Source organism: Hydra viridissima, unplaced genomic scaffold, assembly GCF_058129835.1.
Source record: "Hydra viridissima isolate aposymbiotic clone 2 unplaced genomic scaffold, HvirCarnegie_v1 scaffold_5, whole genome shotgun sequence".
NCBI lineage: Eukaryota > Metazoa > Cnidaria > Hydrozoa > Anthoathecata > Hydridae > Hydra > Hydra viridissima.
In genome coordinates this window covers 7,891,862-7,905,191 of record NW_028324304.1, presented here as the reverse complement: position 1 = coordinate 7,905,191, position 13,330 = coordinate 7,891,862, and the positions used below count along the sequence as shown (strand labels likewise).

At 29.8% G+C, this 13,330-nt stretch overlaps 2 protein-coding genes across 2 annotated transcripts; both read left to right on the top strand.

Annotated features, from left to right (window-relative positions):
- The first annotated feature begins 916 nt into the window (after nt 1-916).
- LOC149888382 (uncharacterized) lies at nt 917-3,671 on the top strand. Its single transcript, XM_090089073.1, has 4 exons — nt 917-994; nt 1,728-1,839; nt 1,961-2,095; nt 2,242-3,671. The coding sequence occupies exons 1-4, from the start codon at nt 917-919 to the stop codon at nt 2,460-2,462; spliced, it is 546 nt and encodes a 181-aa protein (XP_089945199.1). The 3' UTR covers nt 2,463-3,671.
- Nucleotides 3,672-12,483: 8,812 nt separating this feature from the next.
- LOC149888381 (uncharacterized) lies at nt 12,484-13,327 on the top strand. Its single transcript, XM_090089072.1, has 2 exons — nt 12,484-12,808; nt 12,927-13,327. The coding sequence occupies exons 1-2, from the start codon at nt 12,484-12,486 to the stop codon at nt 13,325-13,327; spliced, it is 726 nt and encodes a 241-aa protein (XP_089945198.1).
- Nucleotides 13,328-13,330: the final 3 nt, after the last annotated feature.

Here is a 13,330-nt window from a genome sequence, read left to right as displayed (position 1 = left end):
TATGCAACGCTTTTTTAGTAACATTTTTTCAACGTTTAGTTGCGACATTTTTGTAACGTCTTTTAGTAACGTTTTTACAACGTTACGCAACAACATTTAATCAACGTGTCTTTAACAACGTTACATATCTTTGCAAAATCGATTACTTTGTCAACGTTTCCGCAACATCTGATGCGACCGGTTTTCAACGTTGAATCAACGCTGACATGTTTGCTGGGACAAGATAGAAACGCCGAAAATATTGGAAACCCTTTAAATGTTTGACGCCAGCAACACACGTGGTTCAGGATTTCATCTTTAGCAACAATAGTTGTTGGAGCACTTGGTTTCCCATGACCAACACGTTACATAGCCATCTAAACAAAGACTTACCATGTTAACTAAGAATAACTATTTACTTAATGTAAACAATTTATTCAGTGCAGAATTAATTAAAATTAATGTTTGTATATATAGTTACAATACGTATAATAGAAATGAAAAAATAAAAAAATTTAGCAGTGACTATTACTTTTACTTATCTTTTCTATGAGGCTTTTCTTTTCTTTTCTTTTTAAACATTTCGAATTTTTCCATATTTCGAATGCGGTTTTCTTTCACATTTCGCAACGTCACTTACAGGTTAATTTTTTTTTCATTTTCACCATCGCAGAGTTTAATCAAGCGAAAATTAAAAATTATTTTACGCCGCTTAACTGCAGTATTACCCAATTTCTATATCATCATCCGCGTTATTTCTTAAAATGTTAAGAACATCTAGCTTCATACTTGGTTCTATTGCTGTCATTTTTAATAAATAAAAGAAGTTGATGCAACTGGTTAGACGAGGCCAAACATTTCAAACGAATCCGACTGACTTTAATATAATTTAATTTCTATTGTTTAAAACAAAAGTTTGAAACAATACGCAACGAGCATGGCTCGCAAAAAAAAACAATGGGTTGCACGTCCATCTCTTATAAGTCCATGGTTAAGAGGACTTACTGTGTTTCATGTGAGACCAGTTTAAGACAACTTTAAGATGTCTTAAATAAGGCAAATTTAAGACGTCTTAGATAAGACGACTTACTGTGTTTCATTTGAGACCAGTTTAAGACATCTTTATGACCAATTTCAAGACGTCTTCAATTTGTCTTTAAGACGACTTGTTGCTGGATGGGTAGCAACCAAAAGTCTATCTTCGATAAAGCCTATACAACCAAATGGGCTGAAGAACTTTTTTTTTTTGTGACTGTAACACAAAATACTTCTCCAATCACATGTAAGATTGAAGACTATAATTGTGAAAAAATATTTGGATCATTTTATGAAGAAAAAATACAAAAGACAAAACAAGATGTGTTTAGGATTGAAAAAATATTGAGAAAAAAAGTTTTTTTTTTGCCCGGATTGTAATCAATTTTTTGACATTCCAGTGAAAATTTGAAAGAAATTGGACTTTTCATTCAAAAGTTATCTCAAGTTGTATGTATGTATGTATGTATGTATGTATGTATGTATGTATGTATGTATGTATGTATGTATGTATGTATGTATGTATGTATGTATGTATGTATGTATGTATGTATGTATGTATGTATGTATGTATGTATGTATGTATGTATGTATGTATGTATGTATGTATGTATGTATGTATGTATGTATGTATGTATGTATGTATGTATGTATGTATGTATAAATATGCACATGATGCACATAATTTATAAAATTTACAACTCTTTTCATAGCCGAGCTGTTTGCGCAGCTGCAATTTAACGTTGAACCCTTGCGGAAGTTGTGATTGCAATCCATCTTGTTCTGCAGATAACCGGCGTCAACATATCTGTAACTGCACAAGAGGTAAAATTGAAAAAAAAAATTTCTTTTACTAAGCACTGTTTTTTCTTTTTAACCGTTATCAGGATTTTGTTTTTCAAGAAACTTTTTGCAAATGGTTTTTAAGAGGAAAAAGTTTTTTTAGCTGCAGGAGTAGCAAAGAGTTGTCAGGAGCATTACGATCGTGGATTCATTAAAACAGGAATATTCCAAATCAATCCGCATGATACTTTGTTTCAAACAGTATGCGAAATGGAGAAGATTGAACAACAAAATCCAGGTTTCTAAACCCATATTATTAAACATAAAACAAGGATACAAAAATACTGTTATAGGAATGAACAATCTAATAAAATGAAAAACCCTTTTGTTACTTGTTCTTTGAGTTTAAATTTAGTATTTAATGTTTACATATATTATCTTTAGTTATAGATTATCAATGTGATTTAAAAAACATAGCGGTAAAGTATGCAGTTTATCAATCGTTCACAATGTATTCAACATCTTACTGCTTTGAATGGTGCGTAAGTCACAGGGAGCAACACAGCTATATTGACATGGTTCTTTTTTGGCAAACAGGTTGTTCATGCGTTGATTATTATAGTATGGAGTCTTTTGATTATTATCCCACCAGGTTCTATATATGATCATACTGTTATATAGGTACGTTTTTGTTGATGAATTTTTTCTTATGAAACATTATGCAGTCTCAATCATGGAACCAAATATTCAGTCAATCTTTTAGTATCTGATTACCACGATCATTTAAGTTAAATAGCTCTTGCTTAAAGTTATTGAAAACTTTCATGAGAAAACAATCTGGAAACTATAGAAACTGATTATGTTAGTCTACTTATAGAGACTCACTTGAAGTTCACTATTTTTTACGTTAATTTAGCATCAAAATTAATATCTATAGTCTCTTGTTATGTTTGCAAGTCTCTTTCAATATATGAAAAAAACTAAACCATCGGTAAAATTAAAATAAAAAGTATGCGGAGGTAAAATAGTTTACCAATTATTTAACATTATTTGAGTAATTTAAAACTGACATAGGTCATATCAGTGTAAGGCAGAACCATTTTGACGAAAAAGTAAAGCTAAATTCTTGTTATATCTTTTAAAACATGAACTCTAATTAATAAGATTAGTATAAGGCGAGCGTAAATTATACATGATTTATTAATTTTTTGGTATCCCCCTTGATACATGTTTCTTTAAAAAAGGAAATTGTTTTTAAAACGTTAAGTGCACACAACTAATTAAATTTATTAAAATTAACTGAACATTTGCCATTACAGTATATGGCACTAATCTGACCATTTTTATATATGCCCTCTTTGTTTCAAAAGTTTTTAGTAAAGGACCTCTCTTCCCCGTTTTTGCCTTAATGGTGGTCAGGAGAATAGAGTTATTTTTATTAAGAGTAATCAAGTTTTTGATGGAGACCTTTTACCAGAATAATAAAATGTAAAACAATGATTTACATGTATAAGAATTTTTGCTTTTTAATATATATAAGAATTTAACATATATAAGAATTTTTTCTTTCCTCAAAAGTGTTGCAAATGCAGACTAAGCTAATTAATTAGTTAAACACCTTACAAAATTTAAGTAACTCGATATTTGACAAATGCGCAAAACTACAATTATAACCCCCCCTCGTTTAAAAAAATCCCAAAAGTTACGTACAACAAATAATTAGGCATAAAATAGAGAAGATTTTTAAAAAATTGAACTAATTGCATATATTTATATCATTTTAACTGACAAAAGTTTACAATAAAAGGTAATCAGCTTTTTTTTTATTAAATCATAGAAATGCATCAATCGTAAATCTTAAAGAAAAAAAAAAAGGAATTATGATACCATAATTACAACAAAAAAAAAAAAACACCACATAAAAACTGAAAATCAATTTTCCTATTTATAGCAACCTATTTTGACATGGCAGTTAATATAAACATTTATCAAAAATGTAACTATAAAGTTTAATTTGAAGTACAAAAGATTAACAATACTAAAACAAAAAAAAAAAAAAAAAAAAAAAAAAAAATTCAAATTAAGATATAAATTGCATTTTTAGCATAATGTTGTCTTGGCTTTTAGTAAATAAATAAAAGCAGTAAGTTCCAATAATGAAACTACCTATTATTCATTTTTAACAATAGTTACCAACGTGAAGGTGTCTATTGTTAAAAATGAGTATCAAGACAAAATATCACAACAATAACACATAACAATAGAATATTTACACCCTTGATCCTAAAATCCAGCAAAAATAACAAACCAAATTAAAATATGAAAGGCAAAATTAGAAAACCAATTTAAAGTTAACTATATTTTTTTACTAAACATATAAATACATAAAAGTATATTTGTTTTTATATTAAATATTAGTTATTCAATTACTTCTAATTTAAGACATTAAAACACCCTAGATTTAAAATTAACGTTTTAAATCTAGGGTGCTCTACAAAATGTTTCAAGGACAATACCATTAACAGACATTTCAAGGACATACTATTAAAATTCTCCCAAGATGTTGCTCCTTTTGCTTGCAAAAGTAAAAGTCTAAGAAAAAACAATTCTCCAGTTGGATTAACTTTACACATTCTTACTATCACCTTATTACCACCCCTTTGTCTAACCTTCCATTTACAACATTTTTCATCAAATATAAAATGATAAGGAATGTCCACATACGAATAGCAATGTGCTCTTTCATTTTCAGATAATGTTACATGATTTCTAACCAATGTAGCACAATCAGGGTTGTGAACCAATTGATTATGCCAACCAGCATCACCCCTCGGAAAAAATAGAGGATAAACCATAGGATCTAAGTTGGCAGACATACTTGATATAGTTTTAAGAGGATGTCCTATTGGGTAAATAACAACTTCCCTGGAACCAGGTGGTGCACCATCTTATCCAACAAATATAACTGCAACTTCATTATGTGAAGGGAGATTATTGCGACTTAAAGCGATTATAGCAATTTATGCTGGAACATCATGATTCCAAAATATTTATAGCAAAATCATGTAGTAAACAGTGCTAAAGACAAAAAATCAAATTGAGATAAAATAAATTGTATATAAGGCAAAATTATTTGTATTGGCTTTTAGTGAATGATTAAAAGCAGTGATTTTTAATAAAATTACCTATTTACCATTTTTAACAACAGACACCAATATAAAGATAAGCTAAATGTCTATTAACTCAAAAGATAACAAAAAAACATCACAGCAACAACATACAACAATAGCACACACCATAAGTTATTATAATATGTATATAATATAACTTAAGTAAGATAACATTCATATATAACAAAACATAAGTAACTACATTATGCAAAATGTTATTAAAATGCATTATTATGTACTTTTAGAATAATTAATAATAAAGGCTTGAAAACAGCTAGACCTAAAGCAGTAACAGTTTGACACTAAACACTATCGTGTAACCCTCTGTTAAAAGTACATCACTTAGCTGGCAAAGTTTACAAATCTTGCTCTACATGTTTATCAAGTCACAGCACTTTGAAAACATGGAAACAACATAATATAAACATATGTACCAACTATAAAGACAATAAGTGTGTTTAAATATGTATATAAGGTTAAACATATACCTTATATACATATTTAAACTCATTTTTAAAACAATTATATAACACATATTAACACATACAAACAATAAAAAAACACTTTACATCATTACAAAAATATATTGATAAAACAACTATAAAGCACTTATTGCCACATACACATACATATCAAAAAAGCATATATGCAAACAATAAACGTGTGCAAACAAAAATTTTAAAAATGACATGAGAAAATTTCAAAAGATAGAAATTATATATTTACAAACAATACTATTTACCTTCTTTTTTTTTTCATAAGAACTGTAATCCTCATAACAAAATTTAACCTTTACAAGCAATAACATGTGACATGCCATATCAGTGTTGGCACAAAATTTTAATTTATTTTTCTAAATTTTCTAAAAAAGAACAAAAATAGTTAATAGCATCACAGAAATTTCAAAGTAGTAATAACCATTTTATGGAAATAGCATTAGTATAACTTTAAATAGCATCCATACCCCTATTTTCCTTCTTAAAAGTAAAATACTATAAATTAAGTAACAGACCGACCATAACCCGTATGACGGGTTTCTTTTTGCTAGTAAAAATAAAACTGGTAAAAGAAAAACTGAAGCAAACAAAATATAAACGATTTAAAAAATTAAAGTCCTTTCTACTTTAAGACGCAACTGCAGTTTTCCCCCCCCCCCTCCTCCCTATTTTTTTATGATTGATTATTAAGGGTCTGCGTATCGAAACATATCGTATTACGATACGATACGATAAGGTATCGGAATGTGCGTATCGTAAGTTTTTTTATATTACGATAATATCGTACCCAAAAAGTTTGCACGATAAAGTTTCGATATTTATCGATTCATTACGATATTTATCGGTCAATTACCTAAATATCGTAACTCATATCGTAACTCAAACGATAACGATACTTATCGATTCATTACGATATTATTTTTTTCGACTAAAAAAATAATTTTTTTAAAAACCTAAATACTGTCATAAAATTGCTGAAAAGTGCACTATTTAATGTAAAAAAAAAGAAATAAACAAAACTTTATTTGTAATTTTGATTTTTTAATTTATTCAAGACTTCAGTTGAAGCAAAAAACAGCTAAAAACAAAAAATAATTTTTTACTTGATAAATTGTTGACTTGACATGTTTAACACGTTAAGGTTTGTGCCTGTGACTTAATATAAGAAAAAGATTAAAATTTAATCTCAAAGTCAAGGTTTATTGAAATAACTAATTCACTATATGGCAAATTTTATAAACTTTAAGCAGTAAAATAAACCAATGACGCCACTAAGGCAATGAACCAATTTAAGTTAGTCATCCATTTCAACTGCTGATGTAAGAGTTGAAGTAGGAAGTCCCTGACTTGAAGCAGCTGAATTCTGAGGGTTATTGGTAGAAGCCTCTTCAAACAATTCTTCTTTTTCATCCCGACTGGTTAGAAGCCATCTTTTGATCTGGACCTTAGGGTAGTTTTGCTGAATGTACAACAATTTTTCAACTTGTTCAGGCTGCAATTTTGTTCTTTTATAAGAGACAATTCCACCACCGGCACTAAAAGCTCTTTCTGAAGATGCTGAGGAAGCAGGTACACATAGCCATTTTTTAGCAGCTTGAGCAAGGAGAGGAAATTTGTATTTATTTGCTCTCCAAAATTCCAGCACGTCCACACCAACAACCCCTGGGAGTTTTTGAAATATTTCCCATTCAGTGACAATGTCCAACTTTGGAGGTGGAGCCGGACCAGAATAGAAAGTCATAAGTGCAGGAGCTTCTTCCATTCCAACATTATAGAAAGGATCATCTTCCGAAATATGACCTTGGATTTCAGCATGTAACCGTTCATTAAATGTTGTTGCAGCAATCCATTCCTGATAAGCATTGGATTGAGTAATCAGTGCCTCATAGGCTTCATCAAATCCACCCAGTTTTTTCAGAGCTCTTCCCTTGTACAAGGGATTAAGCAAGTTGGCAACAGAGTAAAAAAGGTTTTGACAACCAATGTCCGGAAAACGAACATCCAAGTTTTCCACCAGCTTTTGGTGAAACATTTGTGCTGTTGGTGATGCTGCACCAGCCTTGATGAAATCCAGGCATTTGTGCCTCAGTGTGTAAATGTTTGAGATAACGAGGTGAATGCTTACTTCTTTGTCTGCAGAGAAACATTCTGAAATCTCAGCAACTCTCCTCAGAATAGGCAAAATTTCGTCATAAAGATTGAATTCATCTTCTGAAGGAATGACTGGAGCTAGTTTGGTGTCATCTTTTCCAGGAATGTCTCTAATGGAGCTGAGGATACGACGCATTTTTACAATGCTTTCCAACATCATAAAAGTTGAATTCCAGCGTGTTTTCACAGGAGTGATGATTTTCACAAGTTTCAACTTATCCTTGCTAACAACATCACTGTCATCAAGCAACAGCTTTAGCTAAAAATTAAAATAGAATTATAAGAAACATAACATAAAAGTTGATTAGTACTATTTACTATAATAAAAAACTGATATTAACTATGTTATGTTTTTACTTTTTAAATGTTAACATTTTATCAGTTGAAAAATTTTGTCACACAAAGTGTACTAAGAAGTTTATATTGCGCTTGTATTGTATTAAACTATAAACTAAATTACTATAAAAGCGAAAAAAGATGTTAAACTAGTTACCTCTTTTTTAATTCTTTGCTCAGAAAAAGATGACTTGTGGCATCTTGAACTTAATTCAGTTGCTCTTTGGATTACTTCGTGAAGATCCAAACTGTCAAAACCTTTTGTTTCTTTGACAGTTGCTTCAACTGCCAAATTCAAAAGATGATCAGCACACAAAAGAGATGCATCTACAAAATTGCACTTGTTAATTGCCGCCTTCATATTAGCGGCTGAATCATGGACACACACAACGGACGAAACTCCATTATTTCCGGCCAACTCTGAGACATTCCTGAAAAGCAAAGTAAAATTAGTTGTTTGCTTTTTGATGTTTTAAAATATAAACTAATACTTTTGTTGTTATTTTAGATATAAATAAAAGTATTAATTTGTGACATTAATTTTAAACTAAATGGCAGATTTTGCTTATCTAAATAATTCAAACGATTAACTTAATTTACAGAAATTTTAACCTAATAAAAATTAAATACTAAAACATACTTATCCAGACGAAGAGCAATGGCTTTAGCTGTATGTCGTCCGGAAAACTGAGAAATTCCAATCACAAACATCCTTAATCGGAAGTCTTCACTCACATTGTGTAATGTACTGGCTTGGTATGCATCATTGTTTCTACTTTGCCAGAGGTCAGTTGAGATTGCAAATCCAGCGGTCTTTGGCAATTCCTCCTTTAGAATGTCATCCACACAGATTTTCACATTTTTGTACAACAACGGCAACCTAAAATTAAAATAAAAAGTTATTGGTATTTCTCGTTACATATCAATATGGTTACCTACAAAGATAACCCAAAAAAAAATTGGTGTGGATTGGTCTTAAAAAAGTAGCTTTTTAAAAAATTTAGTTCTCTTGGAACTCCCATTGAATTGACTCCCCACAATGAAATTTTATTTAAAACAATTAAAATTTTTCGTACTTGAACCGGGAGTATGTTGTTGCAGCCTTCACATTCATTTTTGGGTTGCAGTAGTGAACAAAATCTTTAAAAGCTTCATGTTCAACCAAAGAGAATGGCAAATTTAAACGGGCCAAAAACTTGACAACTTCAATGTCTCCTCTGAGCTGTTCGTTGTCTTGTGGCTTGTATTTGACCCAATGCTCTAGATTTTGGACCTTTTCTGCTGATGGTCCGGAAAGTCTTCCTCGTTTAACTCTACTGCCCAACATTAATGGTGTCTTATCATCTCGGACCTGCTCATAAGCCTCGTCTTCATTGTAGGTCTAAAAATTAATATGAAACCCATTAAAATACCTAATATTGAAACATTCATCAGCATTTATCAAAAGTTATTGATATTTATCGTTAAATCTTGTTAAATCTTGGTATTGTAATAGTAATAATAACTAACACATATGAAAATAAAAGTTAATATTTAAATTAAAAAAGTAAAAACGTTTGTAAACTTTATTGCACCTGTTTTAACTCATCAAAAGCAACATGGCGATTTTCCTCCAGGGCTGCAAACTGAACAGGATGCTTCCTTGTCAAATGTGATCTCATGCCAGATGTGTTCCTGTCCGCCAACTTGCAAATTGCAAAACAAAACTTGCATTTTGCAGTAACAAGTCGCTCTTCATCTGGTGTAGTACTGACCTCTTCATCAAAGTGATTCCAAATTTCGCTCCTTGACCTTGGCATTCTTCAAAATGTTGTTCAATTACAAATTTAATACTAATTCAAACTAAAATTTTAATATCTTTCCTTATAAAAAAAAATTTATTTTAAGAGCCTAATTATGTACATCTAAGTAATTTAAAGAGTATCACAAAAACTTTTTCCCAGAGAGTTTTTAAACAATTAGCTTTTATTACAATTAGCTAGTTAATTTCGGTTCAGTAGAACCGTAATTAAAACCGTAACCAAAACCGAAACCGAAGTTTGAGTGAAGCCGAGATCGAAACAATCTGAAACATGAAAGCCAAATCAATATCAAAATAACATGAAATAACTATTTTACTTAACAGTGTCTCATAACTCATTACAAAAACTTATATATTATTCAAATGCATCTATCTATCGATCGATATTGTAGTTTTCTCACAACACATCGATGAGATGACAACAATATTCTCTTCAAACAAAAACCTATCTTTACAAATTTAGTCCTTCTTTTATACCAGACAATATCCCTCAAAAACGTCATAAAAACCAACAAGATTACGGAATTAATAATTTTGATAGTTGTTACAAAGAACTATCAAAATTATTAACATAACGTTCTAACAAATTTCGCAACGGAACAACTTATCTCTATATATATCTCTATAGAACAATCCAACTGTTTATTTTTTTAAATAAAAACACCGTTGTGTGACCTAACAAAGTCCTATGCTTTAAGAAAGTCCTAAATTAAAAATTGACAAATTTTGAAGATTTTTGTTATTATTATCAAATATATATATATATATATATATATATATATATATATATATATATATATATATATATATATATATTTGATAATAATAACAAAAATCTTCAAAAACTCCATAACTATGACATTCTTTTATCATTCAAATTTGTTTGAATAAATAAATATTTGAAAAAATAAAATAGATTTGTTTTTGTAATGATTTATGGGACATAAGGCATTTAAACGATCAGTATGTAACATGATTTGATAAAAAAATAGAACATGTGAAATTATTTTAATATTTGATGATCGCTTAAAGAATGATTTGAGAATAGTAACTTGATTCAATTGTCACGTGATTTCAATTAATAATTGCTTCAATTTTTGTAATTGATAATTGATTTACCCACAAACGATTAAAACATCCATATAATTAGGAAATCATCATGATCCCACACTAAATAAAAACAAGTTCTAAACTTAAAGAAAAAACCTCCCTATAAAAAGTTTTGGTTCATTACAGTAGTAGTTTGAACCGTAATTTTGCCCGAAACAGAATAAAAGGTCGTCGAAGCAGAAATTTTGAATTCGGTTTCGGCCGAAACCGGTAGCGAAAGTTTCCATTCGCTACAATTAGCGGCAACATTTCAGCTAGACGATATTTTAATCACATAAGTATTTTTTATTATTAAAAAAGCGGACTTTAATAATGAGTTTTAATCGAATAAACCACAATTGTTACGAATATTTAAAGAATAACTTTTTCTTTTTTAAAAAAATAAAAATATTTTGGAGCGCTTACCGTGGTGTGACCTAACAAAGTCCTATGCTTTAAGAAAGTCCTAATTTAAGAAATTTAAGAAATGACAAGTTTCGTATACATAAAATAAACATTTAAAGAAAAAAATTTAGTTATTTTATCTAACTAGATATTTAGTTTAAACAACAGAATTATTTTCCGCAAATGATTCTTTTATATATACGAAACTTGTCAATTTTTAATTTAGGACTTTCTTTAAGCATAGGACTTTGTTAGGTCACACCACGGTATGTTTTTATTTAAAAAAATAAACAGTTGGATTGTTCTCCTAACTGCCTGAGCCGTTTTTAACAACTTAATCTAAAAAACGGCGTTAAAAAATAGGCGATTATTATTTTTTATCAATATTTTAATCAATAAATTGAGAAAATATATTGCAAAATATTTTAACTTAACATTTAGTTAAATCTAATACAAAATATTGTAAAATATCTAATATAAAACAACTTAACATTTAGTTATATCTAATACAAAATTTTGTAAAATATTGAAAAGTTTTGAAAACCAAACGATATTTTATCGGAACGTATCGTACATATCGAAACTCAAAAATATCGTTATACAATTTTTATCGATAAATTATGCGATATTTATCGCTAAAAGCGATAATGATATCGTGCATATCGAAACCCAAACGATATTTTATCGGAATCATATCGTAACATATCGGATATACCAATTCATATCGAAACCCATTATCGTAAAAAATATCGGTTAGTTTCGATATTTCGATAACGATACGCAGATGCTTATTGATTATGATAGAGAATTTTATGCTGATTCAGAAAAATATAAAAACATAGACCTGAAAATTAACGGAAAGTGCTCTAATTCGAAGTCAAAGTTGTAAAAAATCCCACAAAAAACCCTAATATTCGCCATTTTTTTTCAAAACCCTTTCATTTTAAATGAAAATTAATTACCGTTATATTGTGCAATAAACAGACCTGGTTTCCATCAGCACTTGCATTATTATTTTAAAGTATTAAAACGAAAGTGTTATAACGAAATGAAATTAATGGAAGATTTCAAATAAAGGTTGAACGTATAATTTGAGAATGTAGACAAATAGACCTTTTGCCAGATAGTGCGTTCTTTACCCAAAGTCATAAAACTGTATACTGCGTGTCCAAACGAAAATGTTTTTTGATATATTGTTAGTCGTGTTCCAGCTAAACATAAAAAAGTTTCTTACTTTATGGATCATAAACGTTCATTTGAACCAAAGCAGTATCAGTTTAGTCCTGCTAGTAAACCTTCAAGTAGAAGGAAACCTGGTCCAGCACGACAGCTTTTTGTTGAAGATGAAGTGTTACTTACTTTAATGCGTATTCGACTTGACTCACCATTACAAGATTTAGCATTTCGCTTTAAAATTTCAGTAAGTCACGCGTCTAGGATTTTAACTACATTTATAACAGTATTAGCCCGAGAACTTGAACCATTGATATATTGGCCTACTCCAGAAGAAACATTAAATTTTACACATCCTCATTTTATTGGAGATTTTGTTTATGTTGAAGGTATTGGTGACTGTACTGAACAAACTATTCAAAAGTCTGCCAATGCTAAAGCTCAATATCAAACATAGTTGTTATAAAAGTAGAAACACATTAAAAAAACTTATATTTTGTACTAAAGGCAGTTCTATCTCTTTTGTTTCTAAATGTTACTCTGGATCTTCCTCAGATCGTTTTATCACTGAAGATTGCAATGTTGCAAGAAGATTCACTCCTGGTTTTATTGCACTTTTTGATAAAGGTTTTAATGTTCAAGATTTATTTCTATTGAGGCAGGTAAAAGCTGTAACTCCACCATTTTTACGTAGTAAGCGACAGTTTACACCCTCTGAAGTGTATCATTGCAAGCGCATAGCACGTGCAAGAATACACATTGAACGTGTCATTGGAAGGCTAAAAGAATTTCGACTTCTAAAAAACACTCTTCCAATTACATTAGTCCCTCTAATAGATGATATATGGATAATTGCTGCTGCCATTGTTAACCTGCAACCACCACTAGTAAAAGCAACAGCAGTATAAGTT